Genomic DNA, 21,091 nt, shown 5'->3' on the forward strand with positions numbered 1-21,091 from the left:
GGTTAAAATATATTGGACACAACGCATAATATAATCTTTTAGGAGAAACTGCTACTGAAATAACAGAATGAGATACAACTTCAAGTTTGAATGGAAAATGTTTAAATGAAATCATAAAAAGAGGGGGATAGGAGGGTGGGTCATCCTGATTATAACAAAAAAAATATTTTTTTCCTGGATCCCAAAAAATTAGTTCTTGAGTCCAAGTAAGTATAAACTTATCAGAATTCCCTTATAAATAAGGACAATATTAAATTGAACATGTTGAACTTGAAATGTAACGTAACAGTACCTAGATTGCACCCAGTACCCAAATTGCACCTATTTAGCAAAAATAGCAGCGGGAATCTTACAAGATTTTCTAGAGACTAAACAATTTTTATATTTATGATTTGATACTATGCACGTCTTTCAACATAGGTAAAAAATATTTAGATTTTAAAGCAAAATGTACCATAACGTCGCCATGCGATGTCATCAAAACGTCATCTTTTTAAAATTAGCAAATACATTATGTTTCAAGTATTAATTTCAATAATGAAGAGTAAGCATGGACAAACATCCAATTGTTCAAAATATTTGAAAAAAAATAAACAAAAGCTTTGATACTCGACTTTTGACGATGCAAATTTAAGCATGGATGCAATTTGGGTACTCCTCATTTCAGAATCATTGATGGTTTGGAGGTTTGTTCAGACCAATTTTTCTATAATTCCATATGGATTGAAAATCTAATTGGTGTACCTATATAATAAAGAAGGATAGGGCTACAAAATAAAAACTAAATGGAAATTGTTGTCTTGATCATGAAAAAAACGTAGTTAAAAAAACTGTCAAAATAGGTGCAATTTGGGTACTGTCACGTTAAAAAGGTTATTTTTAGTTAAAACAAGTAACAATTTCATTCGGACAATTAAGTTTTGGTATGTATTTGTCCTACTGGACAGGTTGAAAAAAAAGTTATTGTAGAGGCCTGACATAGTTGTCATACAAATTGAACATTGTGAATATCTTTTACAGGAATTTTCCCAGACACAGCTGATATTTGTGAATCAGAGAAGAAGGAATAACAACTGGATAGATCGAAAACATAGATAGGTAAATATAATGTTTAATAAATGGTAATGACCAACTGTGTATTCAGAATTTCTGTCCGTAGTTATTTCAATATTGTTGCTCTAAAATGTTATGATATATATAAAATTAAAATCCAGAATGTAAACATTTTTCACCTCATTGAGTCGAATGAGTTCTGATTCTGACTCCTCCTTTTGGAATTACCTCAGAATTTGGTGTTTTTGAACCATAATGTTTTTACATGTACATGTAGTTGTATGTATAGTACTACCTGTGACATACTCTGATAAATGTTGGCCATAAAAATTATGTCCACCATGATGACCCTACATGTCCATCATAATACCTAATGTTGCTTTATAATACACAAGGTATTAATCAAAACCTAGTACATGTATATAAAATTTTGAAATAAAAAAGGTCTCCAAATATGATAAACATGCTGTTATAATTAGCAGGGTGTGAAATTAGGAGGGCCCACTTACCAATGGCTTCTAAAAAGATAGTGGTGGGTTCCAACAGTTTCAACTTTTCTTGTATAGAACTATATACATGATATATATTGGCTACAATATTTAAGCTGTGGGCTGCCATTGCCAAAATCTTACTTCAATCCCTGTTTATAATAATTTTACCAAAAATATTGTTTTCATACACTGAGCATACATATTAAAACATAATGTAAAAACAACTATTCTAATAAAAGATATTTGTGTATTAAATATCTAATGGAAAAAAATATAAAAAAGTTGTAAACCAAGTTTCCAATCACTGTAACATGTCTTTGATTATAATATCCATTTCTTAAATTACATGTTCAATCTAAGTTAATCTATTGATGTTATTTATAATTAAATTCCAGTTGGCACTAAAAAAAATACACTTCTAATCTTTATGTAGAAATAAATCTACTACTGAAATTTTGGGGATTTATGATAATATCAAACTGCAACTGCAGGTTACAAAAAGTATTAAGTAACTTTGAAATTGTAATTTTATTGATTGCACATGGGTAAAAAGATAGACTTGTAGCAATTTATTTATTCATGGATTGATTAAATTATATATCAATGTAATTAAAGTACTTAATGGGAACAGATGTAAAAAATAGCAAACATTGATTAAACAATCATCAACTTTTCAGATGAATAGTTCAAGGAAAATATATTTTGATAGTATACATACAGCTTTGTTTCTGAAACACTAATAATTGCATATTGTAAAGTGATTATATAATCTACATTATTCTGTACGGAGGAACCTGTTTAACCTTGACTTTTTACTGGCACTTCCATGAAATGTACCTTATTTTGTTTATAAATCTTATGTATTGATTGTATGGGTGTATAGATAAAAATGATGATTTGGCTTGATTGCCAATGACGCAACTATTATCCAAGAATGAGGTAAACTAAAAATCTAAAGATTAGAGTTCATCATAACGACTGAATTGTGGAAGACAATCAATTTTAGTCAAAACATTTTTTGTGTAACTCATTCCAGAGTTCACAAAACAACTATTTGCTTGGACAAATGACATGGATGTAAGCAACTTTACATGTAGGTCACTGTCCACTATCAATAATAGTTATCAAAGGTATCAGGATTATAATTTAGTATGCCAGACGTGCATTTCGTCTACATAAGACTCATCAGTGATGCTCATATCAAAATATTTATAAAGCCAAACAAGTACAAAGTTGAGCATTGAGGATCCAAAATTCCAAAAAGTTGTGCCAAATACGGCTAAGGTAATAATCTATGCCTGGGATACAAACCATACCATACATGTACAGTCAAACCAGCTGCTTGATAGACCACCTATATTATTCATTAACCTGTGAAATAAGATCATTAATTTTTGGTCCCTCTGTAGTGCATTTCATAAAGATTGAACCTGTATTAAAAAATCACCTGTCTTATGAGACCACTTTTGACCCTCCTTTTGGGTTGTCTCTTTAAACAGGTGTCATTGTATTTTCATCTTTAAACATGTTCTTAAAAGGCATGACAAAAAGTGAAATTATTTAAACCTTATAGATTAATGGTATAACATAGGAAACAAGAATGTGTCCCCAGTACACGGATGCCCCACTGGCACTATCATTTTCTATGTTCAGTGGACCGTGAAATTGAGGTCAGAACTCTAATTTGACATTAAAATTAGAAAGATCATATAATAAGGAACATATATACTAAGTTTCAAGTTGATTGGACTTCAACTTCATCAAAAACTACCTCGACCAAAAACTTTAACCTGAAGCGGGACGGATGGACGAACGAACGAACGAACGGAGCCACAGACCAGAAAACATAATGCCCCTCTACTATCGTAGGTGGGGCATAAAAAACAATCACTTAAAGAAATGGTAAGGTTATGCATATCAGTCTTCACGGTAAACTTTTGAATCCCAAAGCTTGAATTCAATTTTACAAAAATGTTGGCTTGAAGAGAAGAATTTGACCAGCCTGGGTCATAGGACTTGTAGTTAGGCATGAAGACTGCATGATATATATATATATATATATATATATATATATATATATATATATATATATATATATATATATATATATATATATATATATATATATATATATATATATACACACATGTGTTTGTGTTTAGACTGGCCAAGATGGTCAGTATCGCAGAAAGTATATTATATGTTTATATTTATTTTTTTGACAGGAAATTATAAAGATGGTCAGTATTCAGTCTGATGTTTTATATGTGTTTATATTTACTCTTAACAGGACAAGATGGTCAGTATTCCCGAAGATGTATTATGGATGGTCATCGTAGGCTTTATTATAGCCTTTATCCTCAGTTTTGCTATTGGTGCTAACGATGTAGCAAACTCATTTGGTACTTCCGTAGGAGCCAAAGTTCTTACCTTACGACAGGCCTGTATTCTTGGTACAATATTTGAGATATTGGGTGCTATTTTAATAGGTTGGTATTATTTCTTACAGCATTTCCTGGTTTTGTAAAAATTAGACCCTGCATTGTAATAATTATGTAACAATGTGTAAAATTATTATTTATTTTATAAATTTTTCATGTTTTAGGGCTTTTCCATAAACATATATGTAAAATAGCAAATTATGCATTAATTTTGAATATTTCAAATAGACAAGAAGAACATTTTTCTACTTATACATATTTTTTTTGCTGATTATACATGCAAGTTAGAGTTCTAATTCATTGACTGAGTTTCCATTTAGTCCTTGACATTTTAAAGTTTATTTTTTACATAGTAGTTTATAGAAAGGCATATTGACATGCTATTTATGTTTAACAAAGTAACAAAGGTGTATTTTTATTTTATTAAATTGAAACTATCAAGGTTATGTAGTATTTAAGCCATATATAGATTATATGAGAACTCTTGCGGTCAGTTACAATGCATATACATTTAGTTTGTAGTTATCTAAAACCAATTAAATTACTATACATTGTTTTTAAATAACTATGATAAATATAAGAAGATGTGGTATGATTCATACCTGCCAACTTTCACGATTTAGGCGTGTACTACACGATTTTGACCCTTTGTCACGATTGCACGATCGTGTTCGTGAAAAACCCTCTAAAACACGATTTTGTGAAAATCTACACGAAAATATGATTGTTCCCGATTTTGAACTGTGTCCAAGAGTAGAAAATCGTGTTCAGCCAATCAAATTCTATGTTTCTCATGATCAAATTAATCAGCCAATCAAAAACGTTTTCTCTCAAGAATATTCTAACATGCTAGATTTTGAACTTGTGTGTTGTATTCCAATGTTTGAGAATTGTAAAATCGTGAACATGGCAAATGATTTTTCACCTGCAAGGAGGTTCTTACACAATATAAGAATAAAAGCATGGCTGATTGACAAACTTTAATGATTCAGTACTACCATAAAGATAATAAATAGTAGTTTATTCACTAATTTATAGACATTACACTTGCTGTAACATACGTTATTTATGTTTTCAATTAAATTACCAACATCATTTTAAGTACAATGTACTATTCTTTTTTTTCAAGTGGACAAAACAAAAACCCCTACATGAGGAATCTCTTAAATGAGGGACTGCCCTTAGTCAAGGGATTATTTTACTCTTGTAAAAAAATAAAATAGAAATATGTAGATTTTTTTAACTTAAAATGGGAAATTCAGACATTATATTTAGAACAATTTTTCTAAATGTAGCCAGGGTCCAATTATTTTGAATAAAAAAGAAGATATAAGTCCTAAAACATCAAAATTCTTGGACATGTGTTGATCATATAATACCAGATAGATCATAAGATGTACATGTACAGTTCGTTGGGAAAAGTTCCTCAAATAATATGAATATGTGCTCATTTGTACTTAAAAAGTTGTTTTTATTGTCCTTACATTGAGGAGTTACCCCTAGATTTGTTCCCAACCTGATAAAGGTCCTTCTTTGTGCATAATTTTAAATTGGAAAAGTCAACAATTATTTAATATCCTTACACATGAAAATAATTACTGGTCTTACAGCTACATGATTATCTTTTCTACTGATATAATAACTAGAATCATGCAAATAAACTTAAGAAAAAAGCTTGTAAGCTCATATAAAAAATATGACACTTTTTTAAGGCCACAAAACAGCACGCGCAAAAAAGTTGTCGCAAAGATTTGTAACCTTTGAATTGTTGTCGCGCACTAAAACCCCCATGGGCAATTTCAAAAGTTGGCAGGTATGATGATTGCCAATGAGACAACTCTCCATCCAAGTCATAATTTATAAAAATAAAACCTTATAGGTCAAAGTAAGATCTTCAACACAGAGCCTTGGCTCGCACTGAACAGAACAACTTGTAAGCTATAAAGGGCCACAAAAATTACTAGCTATAGTGTAAAACCATTCAAATGGGAAACTCAGTGAGTTTAAACATATTAATTGTACCAAACCTTCACACTTATCTGAAACAATAGTGTTATGTTAAGATGTTACTTCCAGTAAACTTGTGCAGGGGTTCAAATTAGTGTGGGTGTAAGGACTGGGACCTGTTTTCTTGGAGAGGACTTTTCATTCTTAAATTACAAAAGCCAAGGAACGACCATTTACACTAATACTTGATACACGACCTTGATTTCATATGGATGACCCTTCTTTTCAAATTTTAAATGATCTTTTTTAAATAGAAAAAAACATGATTTCAAAGATTCAAATAAAGGACAACTTAGTATTGTCCTTCAACTATGAGCAAATCCAATACTAATAGTCATGATAGTCAGCTATATAAGGCAGCAGCCTGACAAAATATTTTTAATTTATTATCTACATTTACAGGTTATCGGGTGTCTGATACAATAAGAAAGGGCATTATAGACGTGACATTGTACAAAAACGGAAGTGAGGATGTTCTTATGGCTGGAAACGTGGCTGCACTGACAGGCTCCTGTGTTTGGCTTGTTGTGGCAACAGTCCTGTCACTTCCTGTTTCTACGACACACAGCATTGTGGGTGCTACTGTTGGATTTTCTCTAGTTGTACATGGCACCAAGGGAGTCAACTGGATCAAGATGGCATCTATATGTATGTATGAGACAGAATATGTCATTTCTGTCATCCTTGTCATTCTTATTGAAACAGCTTTTGAATTATCTTACAAAACATTTCACCATAAAACACAACAACAGTGAAGACAGTCTTCACCAAAAACTTTTTCAACTACTAGTCCGAAGACCAATATTCTGACATTTTTCTTATTGGTCCAAACAAAGTTTTGCAATAACTTGCTAGTCCGAATGAAATTTTACTAGTCTCGGGCATCGTGCAGACTGTGAAGACTGAAATGTTTCCACCGCATTGCAATAGCTTTATTGGTTGACATGTTTCTCCAGTGAAATTAATGTTACAATTGTGGTTGTTATCTCATAAAAAAACTAATACTTTAAAAACAAAACAACTAAATCATGAACATTTCTACAACTTAAGAAGGGATATAGTTACGATACTGTTGTCAGGTCATTAAAGATTGCATATTTTGGCTTTAATATTGACTCACTTAATATGAGGTCTTTGCATCGGGACTATACACATTTATTTTGAAAAAACAGTTGTTGGCATGACACTGGTTATGTTCTCATATATTTTATGATAGTATCATACTAAACTCCTAACGGGAGGGATTGTGCCTGATATTCATATGATGAAGACATAATCATTCAATCAGTTTAATTGCATGAGGTCTGGAGCTGGCTTGTCAGTTAACTGCTAGTTGTCTGTTGTTATTTATGTATTATTGTCATTTTATTTATTTTCTTTTGTTACATTTTCTGACATCAGACTTGACTTCTCTTGAACTGAATTTTTTTGTGTGTATTGTTATGCGTTTACTTTTCTACATTGGCTAGAGGTATAGGGGAGAGTCAAGATCTCATAAATATGTTTAACCCCGCCACAATTTTGCGCCTGTCCCAAGTCAGGAGCCTTTGGCCTTTGTTTGTCTTGTTTGATGTTTAATTTTAGTTTCTTGTGTATTTAGTTTAGTATGACATCCATTATCACTGTATTAGTATACATATTTTTTAAGGGGCCAGCTGAAGGACGCCTACGGATGCAGGAGTTTCTCGCTATATTGAAGACACATTGGTGGCCTTCAGCTGTTGTCTGCCACATTCCCCATTTCCTTTCTCAATTTTATTTAAGTCAATTATTATTTGTTGTGGAAAGAGCCCTTGCATTTTTTTTCTGTAGGGGAAATATCAGAGATATTAAATGACTAACAAATCAATCTAAATTCAGTAATGTTGACATTAATTTCACTTTTTAATTATGCTGTTTATAGCTAGATATAAGAAGATGTGGTATGAGTGCCAATGAGACAACTCTCCCTGCAAGTCACAATTTATTATTTTAAAGTAAACCATTATAGGTCATAGTATGGTCTTTAACATGGAGCCTTGGCTCACACCAAACAGCAAGCTATAAAGGGCCCTTTTATGTCTTATAAATTTTGTCCTGTGTAAATAAGCATCTTTTATGTATATCACATCTTCTTATATCTATATTTGAACATTTTGATTTTGTTTTCAGTTGGATCATGGTTTATCTCCCCTTTATTATCTGGAATCGTGTCAGCGCTGACATTTCTTTTAGTTCATCACTTGGTCTTGAAAAAGGTAAGCAACATTCACAAACTATTATAATTAAGGCTAGGGTGCAAACTAGACACACTCTTTAATTTGCTCTTTACAAATTAATTTCAATTTTATGGAAGTCTGGTGAAGATTTTAAATTGTTTTTTACATGTCAAATCTCAAATCATGATGCACGTCAAGTTGTTGATTGACACAAAGAGGGTATAGGGACCAATAATTAATGTTATCTTAGAACAATAATATACTTTAGGGGGCCTTGGTGGCCAAGTGGCATATGTAGTTCTACTACTGTAATCAGTAACCAGTCAAAACTTTGGTTGTGAAATCGAACCCCACTCCTGTCGGTGCACTCAACCCCAATCTTAATTGACTACGATTGTCAGTTTTCCTATTGAAAGTTGATATTTTTCTACAGGCAATCTAGCTTTCTCTGCCTATAAATTCTGAGCGCCTAGAAATAGCTCACAAGTGATATAAGTGGCGTTTAAATACCAAAAATCGATCAATCTAATTTTCTGTAGACCAAACTTAAAATTTGTTTTTCAGTTCATATATTCATTGGTATTTTGTTTATATTTTTCAGCCCAAGCCATTAGAACCAGGCCTAAAATTACTGCCGATATTCTATGCCTTTACAGCTGCCATCAACTTATTTTCTGTGTTTTATAAAGGTTCTCATTGTAAGTTTTTTTTATTTTGCTTACTGTTAATATTCTTGTAAAAAATCCTTTTTTAAAAATCAGCTTGCAGATGTTTTTAACCTTAATAATGTTATTGTAATCATTTCTTAAAACATGAAACAAGCAGAAAAAGCAATTCCATATAAACATAACTCGTACCTTGTTAGACACGAAACAACTGACTTGTGGCCTACAGATATATGTTCATTGAAGGAGTATGGGGAATATATCAAAGAGACAGCAACAAAAAGTCAAAAACAACCAAAATACATACAACAATTTTTGCTTTACACTTTCTTGCAAGAGTAAATAATGGCCCTGTTAATGCATAAGTATAGTGGCATATAGACTTGAGAAACTTTGATTCACTGTTTTAGAATCTAATGAATTCTGGGTAATATTTCCGAAAGTGTACACCAAAATTGGTTTCCAATGTGATAAACAATTGAAATTCAACCAATGATGTAACATTATTTCCATTTTGGTGTATGAACAATGAGATTACCCATAGTCCATCAGATTCTGAAAAGGTGAATTGTCATGTCAATTCTGGTGCTCCTGATCTTGTTCCTCCAGACATAACGAAGAAAATTGTTACAAACACCTGTTACAAATACAACTGTGCAAGTGCAATATATGAAAAAACCACAATGCACTGCAATCACTGGTTCCTTGTTTATCTGCTTCCAAACCAGAAAATTTAACCAGTCAGGGGACTTACTGAAATACATGATTTTTAAATCACTTATTTGACTATCAAATTCGAAGTTTTGTCACAAATTGTGATTTTGTAGTTTTACCAAAATTTTAAACACATAGGTTTAAAAAATATCTTTTCATTAGTAAAATTGAAAAAAAAAATGAATTTTTTGCTTCTTTTAAGTATCAAGGTTTATGCCTTTGATGCTATCATTTAGCTGCAAATTCTATTTTAGTTGAAAAAATGCTACAATAATGGCTTTACATAATGAACTGATACTTTCTTAACAGATTTTTCCCAGCAGTGGGAGTATTTTTCTCGTAAAGTTCAAGGTTTCATCTTTCAGATTATGTAATAAAATTCTACTGTTCGCGATAAAAATTTCACTGTTCGGGGTGTTGAAATTAGTGGGGGTTATTAAAATAATGATACTTAAAGAAGTGATATTTGGGAAGAAAATTGAGGTATGATACTTAAACAAGTGATTTTCATGTCATTATCCTAGATTCAGTACAAGGTCATCACCTGAAATGACCTGGTCATCCTAGACAACACAGATGTTGGTTCTGATAAGTTTAGAAACATAATTTGTCCCTGGATCATTAGTATTCTATATTTAAAGCTACAGTAAAATCAAATCACTTCTTCTAGTGATTATTTTGTACTACTTTAATAGGTGAATATTAAAGAAAGACAACTCTTACTTTCAACCTTTATGGAAATAATGTTACTTGAATCAGTGATTTAGAAAATCACTCATTTAAGTAAGTCCCCTGACTGTTAACAGCAACAAGAAGCCTATAGCATTTTGGTAAATTCAAATGAAGAACTTCTTACTAGTATATGAAACAAGTTATTTGTTCATGTCTTTTGGTTGACTTTTGTCTTTCTTTCCTTGTGTCAACAAAGTATTATCACATATTATAAGCAAGTTTAAACGTGGGTGTTCATTTCCTTATACACTTCATACTCTTATTTGAGAACTTGTAAATGGTCGAGATCCCCACCACTGAACCTTATATATTCTTGTATGGGACCAAAAAAAAAAACGAATTCAAATGGAATAAAGGGCGATTTCTTTGGGATCACCCCCCTTTTTGAGAAGTTGTAAAGGGTCGAATTCCCCAGCCTTTTATATCACTGTTTGTCATTTTAAAAAAGTATGAATGACATACAGGGTAATCCCTAGGCATCACTCGTGCATTTCACTTTACTAGACCAAACCAATTAGTATTGAACTTTGCCCAATGTCAGGCAATCTTGGTAATGACAAATTATGGGTGCTTTGTTTGGGAGATTTCTTGGTTCATTTGATTGTGTTATTGCCATTTAAAGTAAAGAATTACATGAACTTACAGTGATTATTTTATTTCAGTGTTGCATTTTGACAAGATACCTTTATATGGAGTACTCATTTTAACATTCGGATCAGCATTATTAGTAGCTCTGCTAGTCAAATTTGTTTTTACGCCTTGGTACAGAAAAAGAATTCTAGGTAAGTTTAGAGATTTTACTGTAAATTCAGAAATTTATTATTGTGATTTTGTCATTGTAGACCAAATTGCAATTTTAATTTTTGCGATATATTGAGAATAATTCTGTTGAACTCATATAAAGATTTTCAAAATGTGTGTTTAAATTATTGCGATTATAACCCTGTCTCATTTTCACAATAATTAAAGCATCATAATAATTTCTGAATTAACAGTATTTATTTTTGATTTTTCTCTGACAGGCATTAGCATAATTGTGAAAAGATCATTTGCGCTCCAACAAAAACATAAGTTACGTAGCTATTTGACATAATTGTTGCTTCATTCTTAAGCACATGATTTGTTTTTGTTTAATTACAGCAAAATTATAGCAAATATATATGTGATAGTATTGACCTTTAATCTTGAAAAAAGCATCTCAATCTTGAAAGAATTATTCCTGTGGCAGGACTTCAACAAATTTATGTCACACACTTTTTGATTCGAGCGTCACTGATGAGTCTTATGTAGAAGAAACACAAATAAAAAATTTCAATCCTGGTTTCTATGATGAGTTTATTTCTTTCTATTCTGTTGACCATGTTGACCAACAAAAATGATATATTACATTTTCATGATTTTGGTCCCATATGTATTTACTTTTGCTCCTCATGTTATTCATATTTATTATATACGTAGTAGTAAATACAGATACATTGTATGTGTAATACAATCATTGGCAAACTTGCTGTATCAGCCACCCGTGATGATATCGATATCAGCACGGTTGCAAATGCTTTATCACACCTTTAATCTGTATGACGTCACGTCATCGATTGCAGTCACTGTTGCAAAGGCTATTCTATATGACGTCATGTCAAACCTATAATCTGTATGACGTCATTTCAAACCTTCTTTTCTATATGACGTAATGTCACATAAAAAATATCTACTTGATTTATATGTATATAATAAAGTGTATATGATATGGCTTTTTCAAAATCACACACCGTATCAACCCTCAACCAATATTATCCCTCGAGCAGAGCTCTTTGGATTATATTGGTGTCTCGGGTTGATACGGATGCGATATTGAAAAAGCCATATGATATTCTCTATATATTTATACTTTTGTCTTTCAGCTGAAGTTGCAAAAGTTAAAGACAAAGAATCATTAAGTTCTATATCTGTAGACAATGAATTTGGGAAAAGTCGTGACGTTCTTGTACAAAGCTCTGGTAAGTTTTTAGATATTTTGATGAATAAAACTAAAATTGTATGTACAATTCACAATGTCATCTTAAGTTGGACATAAGATATAAACACTCGAAATACTGGAAAACACAACACACTACTGTAACATCAACACTGACATCCAGCCACGCCCCTCTTTTAAACATTTGGGAAAAAAATAGCAACTTGATAAATCTACATCATTTGGTTTATTTTAAAAGGCCTTTAAGCACCAACCATCAATAAATCATTGCATACTCTTGAATAAAAAAATGGTAAAAGCGAACACCATTTACTTCAGTTGTCAAATCTGACTACAAATTTTACAGAAATGACTTTTTTTCTTCAGTTCATATGGCACATAGTAGTGTTAAAGAATATGATGTGGATCAAAGTGGAACCAAATATCCACTGAAAGATGATAAAGAAACTGATGGTAGGTAAAATTAAAAAGATAAAATCATCAAGTCTTCATTTTATGTTAAATTTATTTTAATTTGTGAAAGGCAACCCTGATGAGAATGTTAAAAGGCACTTTTTCCATATCAAACATTTACTTAATGTTAAAGGTTTTTTTCATTAAGTAAGAAATTGTTTGTTTCTTAGATTAGATGATGAAATAAAAAAAAAAATCATAAATAAAAAAAAAAAAAACATACAATGGAAATAATTTGAATAGACATTAATGACTTTCTTCAATTTTAAAAATTCCAAGTTCAAATTATTATTTGATTTTACTAAATGATTAATTTCAGATATTTGTATGACAAGTAAAAAGGGCTACAATACTTGTGAGGACTTGGATATATTTTCTGCAGCTATACAAATCAAAATTTAAATAAAGCTTTTCTTTAAGTTCCAACTGCAAATAATTGCATTTTCTAAAACCCTGTACATGGTATAGTAAAGTTACTACCTAAATGCACCATATCACAAATCAAAAAATAAGCCTAAACCTCTACAACCTCACGTTCACCTATCCCACTTATTTATTATATTTGTATATTTGTCATTTCGCTTTCTGTTTCAACAAAATAATTTGGCTTACTTTGATAATTTCTTATGTTTTATGACACAAAAAATGTTTTAGACTACCAATAACCTACCTCAAGATAAACATAAAGGACTTCATTAAGGTCATTGTAACACTTCGACAAAAAAGAATTATTTTTTTCCCCGTTATTTCCATTGTGTTTTCACCAACTTTATATTTAAACAAACTTTGAAGTTGAAGTCCAATTTAAAATATTTAAAAACATATTCATATATTTATTCATCATTTAGTAATCTGCTTTTAAAAAGAGATTAAAACATAAAACTTGTTTATTTTCAGTTTTATATACTGAAGTTGAGGAGACAGGTACTCCATTTAATGCAAGCACACCATTGAAGGTAAGGCCACACTTCAAAATATTTTGGTTTGCCCAAAGCCTACCCAATGGCAGAGACAGAGGATAGGGTTCTTTTCCTTTTTTTCGGCAAAGAGAAATTGAAGTATCAGATGTTTTTTAGTCTTAATACCTATCTGATTGAGGAAAAAAATCACATCAGGACATTAAAAGATTTTGAGTAGGCAGATATATTTTGGGTAGGTCAAGTTCGGCAAACAAATATTCTTTTTTTTTATGGTCTAAATTGAAAATATTCATTAAGTTTAGGGTTAATATTCATTTTGGTTTGAACAGATATTATTTTTTAAATGCTTTGTAACTTTTATGTTAAACAAAAAAAATATTCCAGGCTTTCAATTGTAAATTAAGCAATTTTTGTTACTTCATTGCTTCAAAGAGAAATGAGGGTATGATTTGTGGAACCTATATAAAAAAAGATGTGGTATGATTGTCAATGAGAAAACTATCAGCCAAAGCCCAAATGGTGTGGATGTAAGTAAGTATAGACAACCATACAGCCTTTATCAATGAGGCCCAATAAAAATATATGTGTGGTTTCAGTAACCCGACCGACCCTAGAATTTTTTTTTCATTTCTGAAAAATAAATTTCGAACGATCTAATTTTGAGGATTGTGAATTAAAATAATATAAAATTCATAGATTTCTGTCATTTGAATCTCCATAAGAAGTATCTGTTATTGGTAAAATGCAAGAATTCATCACAATTTGTTGTCAAAATGCAACAAAATTAATGAAAAACGTAAATGACTGTCTTTATTTTGCAACCAAACACTTTTAAAATGTCCGACTTCCGGTATTGACATGTGTAATACTGGAAACAATTTCGGTAAACACACGATTTTTTTTCCGGATTTTGGCAATCCTAAATAAAATTTAGAAAAAAAATTAATAAAATTTGCCGACCTACCGACCCTATTTTTCAAAAGTATGTAACTGGAACCACATATATATTTTTATTTGGCCTGAGAAAAACACATACCATATATATGGCTATAAAAGGCGCTGACATGAAAAATAGGAAACGATTAAATTGACAAAACTAAAACAATAATTTATAAAAAAAAACAATTAATGAAGCACGTAGGACATATATGAACACAACACAATATCATGAATATATATAGCAACAGATAGTGTAGTACCATGAAAGTGCATGTTATATAACAATAATATTTGTTTTCTTAATATTAAGATTTGATCTAGATTCAACATTTAATCGGTAATTTTTTAAAGCCTCTTTTTTCAATCATTTCTTAATTGAGAATATATTTTTTACAGAGTTCTGCAAATGGTATTGAAGACAAAACTCCAGAAAAAAATACATTAACTACCTCATGTAAGTACAATACATAAAAAGGCTTCTACTATTATTATCTATTGAAGGTGGTACCCAACACCTTCACTATAATTAATTTGGCTTGTTTAATTTTCATAAAATTTTTACAAAGTATTTACTTTTGACAAAAATATAAAAATTTCAAAAAATTTGAACCAACCGTTTTATCAGAAGAATTACACTGGTTATATAGCAGTTTGACAAATCCTAATTTTGATCATTCAGATACTTAATATTCCCATAACAACGCAACGTAATTAAAACGTTTAGCTGTTTTTACAGAGTTATCTCCCTGTAGTGTTAGGTACCACCTTAATTTTTCCATAGTTTTCTGATAAATGTGATAGACTTTATTTCTTTTTTGTAATTGTTGGCTGTTTATATTTACATGTAGTCTAGATCTGCGTTTATAGTCCGCATAATCTTTTTTATGAACTCTGTAGACAGAGGAAATAGTTAGCTAGACACAGGATGCTGTTGAGACATTACAATTTTGTTAATTAAATATTTGTCTTTTTGTTTTCAGTTTCAACTCCCTTAGCCAATGATAATTCAGATTTACCTCTATTGGACAAATATGATGAAAGCAAAGGTAGGTGTCAAACAATGCTTACATGTGTAATAGAATATCTATGGGGGGGGGGGGGGGGGTACACCCACTCTAGGTGAATGGCTATAAAACAAGTACTTTGTCATCTGTGTGCTGATACTTTTCTATTTGTAAAATGTACAAAAAAATAATTTCATCACACATTAACCTATTACTACTGAACATATTTATTCTTTCACGGTTACTTTGCATGTACAGCTTGACTGTAGTTAAATAACAAAATACCAAACTCCAATGAAAATTGAGGATGGAAAGTCGCACGTCTAATGGCAAAATTAAAGGCTTGACACATTTAACAAATGGAAACAACTGTCATATTCCTGACTTGGTACAGACATTACCTGACGAGATAACAATGTGTGAACAAAACAAACCAGAAATGACTTGTTTATATGCAAGCACTATCTCTATTCACGTCTGTCATACATCTACATTCTTTTACATATAATTTTGAGTTGTGAGCTGAGATATATGAATACGCCGTCAACTGCCACTTCTTTATTTGTTACTGTCCCTCTTAATATATACACAAACCTATAAGTCTAATAAGTCAAACATGTATCTTTAATTTATCAGTATTTATTTTTATATTGGATTTAACTGTAATCTTTTTTTTGACAGTTTTTACCAAAAATAATGACAGTAAAAACACTTCATCATCATCAGCATCCTCATCAACAGAAGATGAAGAGGTAATTTTATATCATTGATATATGAGCCATTCTTATTATTTCCAAATTAGGGGCATTATGTTTTTTGATATGTGCATACATTAGTTATCAGCCTGTGCTGCTTCAGGATAAAATTTTGGTCAAGGTAGTTTTTGATGAAGTTAAAGTCCAATTCACTTAAAACATTTAATCTTAGATTACATGTTCCCCATGATATTGTCTTTCTAATTTTAAAGCCAAAATAGAGTTTGACCCCAATTTTACAGTCCACTTGTATTGTTTACGTCCCTCTTCATGCCAATCCTACAGAACAGAAGGATGTTATATTTGATCAGCAGCTTGATAGTGATAAGTTGTAAAGTATGTGCTTTTAGGATCTTTCAGACACTTAATTCCTGTGTCTAAATTTTTATAATTGAGAGGGAGGTATGCTTAGTGCAAAAATGCATTTATTCTTGGTTATGCATCAAATGACACAAACGCAATGTCTAATAATCAATATCAAATTTGCAGAATATAGGTTCAAATCTTTTAATTTTTCTTGTACTTTCTTTTGACTTTTGAACATCCATAATTTATTTTAAGCTGAAAGGCCTGCAATTTCAAGTACACAGCTGTAGTTGTTTTGTGTTTTCTTAATACATTTTATTTTATAATATCTCATAATTTAATTTTTTCTTTAATGCAATGTCTTAACTCTAATGAAAAGTAGACATTTTCTACTCTACCAAAATGATGAATATTTTATATTGATAGTAAACAAAATATTTATAATTTCCAGACAAAACGTATGATTGCAAGAGAAAATGTAAAAGATAAGCCAGAATGTGTGGCCTTGTTCAGTTTTCTACAGATTCTCACTGCCACGTTTGGATCATTTGCTCATGGTGGAAATGATGTCAGGTAAGTCTTCAGTTTTCTACAGATTTTCACTGCCACGTTTGGATCATTTGCTCACGGTGGTAATGATGTTGGGTAAGTCTTCAGTTTTCTACAGATTCTCACTGCCACGTTTGGATCATTTGCTCATGGTGGTAATGATGTCAGGTAAGTCTTTGGTTTTCTACAGATTCTCACTGCCACGTTTGGATCATTTGCTCAGGGTGGTAATGATGTCGGGTAAGTCTTCAGTTTTCTACAGATTCTCACTGCCACGTTTGGATCATTTACTCATGGTGGTAATGATGTCGGGTAAGTCTTCTGTTTTCTACAGATTCTCACTGCCACGTTTGGATCATTTGCTCAGGGTCGAAATGATGTCAGGTAAGTCTTCATGATTTAGCAGTGTCAGATAAATATTCATGGAACCTCCAGAATAGACCCTTCAAAGTCACAATTGTGTAATTTGAAAAATGTTTAATGGAGAATAAATGAAATGGTTTGGATATAAGGCTAAATATATAAAAATAATTTGAAGTAGATGTGGTATTGATTGCCAATCAGACATGTATCTCCACCAGAGACCAAATGACATAGAATGTTAGCAACTATATGCCAACATAGTAACTGCCTTCAATAATGATCAGCAAAACCCATATTAGATGCATATGGCAGGCTATAGATGGCCCCAAAACAACAAATGTAAAACAATTAAAACAAGAAAACAAACAGCCCAATTTATATTCTAAACAATAAACAAAAAACTATGATATTCAGTAACAAACGACAACCACTGAAATACAGAAGTCATTATACATCATCATCAACTATGATTTGTAAAATTTCATTGACCTTGTAAACCATTTACAGTAACTCCATTGGTCCTCTGGTTGCTGTCTGGCTGATAGGAACAGAAGGAAGTGCACTACAGAAGGCCCAAACTCCAATCTGGATCCTTTTTTATGGAGGATTTGGTATAGCCATTGGTTTGTGGATATATGGCAGAAGAGTTATCAAGACAATGGGAACAGATCTTGCCAAAATTACACCATCATCGTGAGTTTCTTCTTAACTGCTATTTTTTTTCTCCATACTTTTAGTAACACTTCTGTTTTCGCTTAGCACAACACCCTGCTCTCTTTATTACCAAAATCTTGTGTTAGATGTAAAGATATATAACCTTATAATCAAAACGAACCTGTGAGGGCTTGAGAAAAAAATCATGAATGATTTTCTCAGGAACTACATAACAAGGATTTCTGAAATTTGGTTTCAGGGTTTATATAAATCTGCTTTATCGTGTGGTGCAAGTGCAGAATCATCATTCAGCAACTTCCTGTTTAAAAAAACAGTTACATCATATTACACATGACATCCAAGTTGAACATTTTTGTCACCTTTTTCTCAGGAACTTTTTTACAAGGATTTCTGAAATTTGGTTTCATGCTTCATATCAGTTAGCTATATCATGTGATGCATTTTCAGATTCATCACTCAACAACTTCCTGTTCCCCGTCCAATATTTGGGCGGGGATATCATCAGTGAGCATGTTTTGTATGCCAGACAAATGATTTGTCTTCAAAAGACTCACTAGTTACATTTGAAATAAAAAAGATAATGAAAAGATACAATAAAGTATACAGTGTTTATAACAGTATAAGTTTTATTGCAAGAGCTCTAAAATCAACTAGAACATGAAACATATTATATATATTTAGATAGCAAATTTGAATGTAAAATAAAATTTTACCACTTTATAATAATTACTGTAAATTCAGAAACTATTGCCATGTTTTTATAATTGTGAAAAATGCAATAGGGTTGCATTCCAATATTTTTTTCCTGCATTTTGAAACTTTTTATATGAATTAAAGAAATTTTTCTCAATGACATCAAAATTAAAACCGCATTTTAGTCTAAAATAACAAAATCACAATTAAAAATTCACACAATAATTTCTGAATTTACAGTACAACAGTTCAGCATGTTCAGGTTCTTTGCATTGGTGCACAGGGGAGGTAATTATTAACAAAATTTATGAATTTTTTACTTCATGTATTTTATATATCAATTTCTTCCATTTCAGTGGATTTTGTATTGAGATTGGTTCAGCTCTAACAGTACTTATTGCTTCTAACATTGGCATTCCTATCAGTTCAACTCATTGTAAAGTTGGATCTGTGGTAGCCGTTGGCAGAGTTCGGTCCAGAGAAAATGTGGACTGGAAATTATTCCGAAACATAGCATTGGCATGGATTGTGACTGTTCCTGTATCTGGCGGTATAAGTGCATTGACAATGTTTATTTTCTCTTTAGTCATGTAAGATCTGTGATGACTGTACGATAGAGAAGCAAAAATGTTGATAAAGTATGCATCAAAAACCACATTGCTTGATATCATTGGTAGAAAACTTGATTTTATATGTTCTAATCATTTTCCGTCAAAGATGTCTTTCATCTAAAATTCTGTTAGCATAATATTTGCTGTGAGTGCATGGAGTAAATGTGAAATTGTAGTGTGTTGTGAAGAATGGAAGCTAAACTTATGTCCATGGGTGAAAATTAAGGTGCATGAATGTTTAGATAGTGCTGCTTACCTTATTTGATGGATGAAAATATTAGTGCATACAAGTGAAGATAGTGCTGCTAACTTGTTTTTGATTATTGAAGATTTCATTGCGTGCATATTAAAATAGTGCTTTTAAGTTGAACTTAAAAAGTTTTATGAATAAGAAGGCTTATACAGTTGTTATTCTGTAACTTTCTTGAATAATTTCACATTAAGAACCGAATTATGTTTCAAAATGAATACACACCTATTTTTCTATTGGGTCTTATGCATTGTCCTTGCAATAATAATGATATGGACAATTTTCATTTATATTTTGTTTTATAAAATTTCATTGAGATTAAGTGAATCCAGGTCTCTTGATAGTACATATGTAGTTTGAACAGTTAAGGATTTTTCAGAATTTGATTTTAGTGTGTAAGGGGGATATGTATTCAATATTTCTAAATGAAATTTAATTTTCATTTATTTTTTGATTTAGAAAATTTCATTGAGATTATTTGAATCCAGGTCTTCCTGGAAAGTACTTATATAGTTTGAACGGTTAAGGATTTTAAGAATTTAGTGTGTGGGGGTTGGGTTGGATTCAATATTTTTAAATGAAATTTTGAAGATCTCTAAAATAAAGTATATTGTTGGGTAAACTGAACATAATATGTTGAAATAAAATAACTTGACAAAGGAGACGTCAGTGAAATATTCAGGCTAATCATGCAATTTGATAGTCGATTAAAACAGGGAATATGAAATTATATACCTTGTTGGCCAAAACAAAAAATCAGAAAGATTATTAACTGATTAACTGTAATGATAGAATTCTAGCTTCACTGGATATAGACTCATTGCCACTATAAAAGAAACCAAAAACATAGACTTTTCATTTGAAGTCAAATGTATATTTTATTTTTGTATGTATTAATATATCATTTATTAACAATTCTAATATATGTAAAGTTATATTTTGTATTAACTACATGTAACTTATATTAATGATCTGTAATTTTGAACTGTGATTTCTATATAAATCCAACTTATCTTATGTAAGTCAGCACTGCAGTTACTTCCCTTAGGACAATCCTAGAAACATGTATTTGAGGTTTGGACATCACATCATATTTTTCTGTGGGTTATAGGGATGTGAGCATTATGCATATATAGTTTTGTTACAAATAAAAATAATAAAAAAATGTGGGTTTTAAATAAAAGTGTTGTCGTCCAACCCCCTACATTTTTCCTGGATTAATCCTTAGTAGTAAGAAAGCAAAAAAGTTATGCTGTACACATTGTTGAAAGTATGGTAGAGGTTCCAGTAAATATGA

At 31.1% G+C, this 21,091-nt stretch overlaps 1 protein-coding gene across 6 annotated transcripts in view; it reads left to right on the plus strand.

Moving 5' to 3' along the window:
• The window catches only part of LOC143055453 (sodium-dependent phosphate transporter 2-like), a 37,417-nt gene that overhangs the window by 12,040 nt on the left and 4,286 nt on the right, over nt 1-21,091 (plus strand). For 5 of the 6 annotated variants that reach the window (XM_076228598.1, XM_076228601.1, XM_076228599.1 and 2 more), the window contains exons 2-16: nt 1,021-1,098; nt 3,835-4,033; nt 6,395-6,640; nt 8,144-8,229; nt 8,792-8,888; nt 10,964-11,083; nt 12,203-12,298; nt 12,643-12,729; nt 13,627-13,685; nt 14,985-15,042; nt 15,569-15,634; nt 16,274-16,344; nt 17,105-17,226; nt 18,073-18,258; nt 19,290-21,075. In XM_076228598.1, the coding sequence (XP_076084713.1) occupies nt 3,841-4,033; nt 6,395-6,640; nt 8,144-8,229; nt 8,792-8,888; nt 10,964-11,083; nt 12,203-12,298; nt 12,643-12,729; nt 13,627-13,685; nt 14,985-15,042; nt 15,569-15,634; nt 16,274-16,344; nt 17,105-17,226; nt 18,073-18,258; nt 19,290-19,527 (1,725 nt within the window). In that variant the 5' untranslated portion in view covers nt 1,021-1,098; nt 3,835-3,840 and the 3' untranslated portion in view covers nt 19,528-21,075. Of the gene's footprint in view, nt 1-1,020; nt 1,099-3,834; nt 4,034-6,394; nt 6,641-8,143; nt 8,230-8,791; nt 8,889-10,963; nt 11,084-12,202; nt 12,299-12,642; nt 12,730-13,626; nt 13,686-14,984; nt 15,043-15,568; nt 15,635-16,273; nt 16,345-17,102; nt 17,227-18,072; nt 18,259-19,289; nt 21,076-21,091 lie in introns of all 6 variants that reach the window. The other variant, XM_076228603.1, reaches the window with a different exon arrangement.

Source organism: Mytilus galloprovincialis, chromosome 12, assembly GCF_965363235.1.
Source record: "Mytilus galloprovincialis chromosome 12, xbMytGall1.hap1.1, whole genome shotgun sequence".
Taxonomy (NCBI): Eukaryota; Metazoa; Mollusca; class Bivalvia; order Mytilida; family Mytilidae; genus Mytilus; species Mytilus galloprovincialis.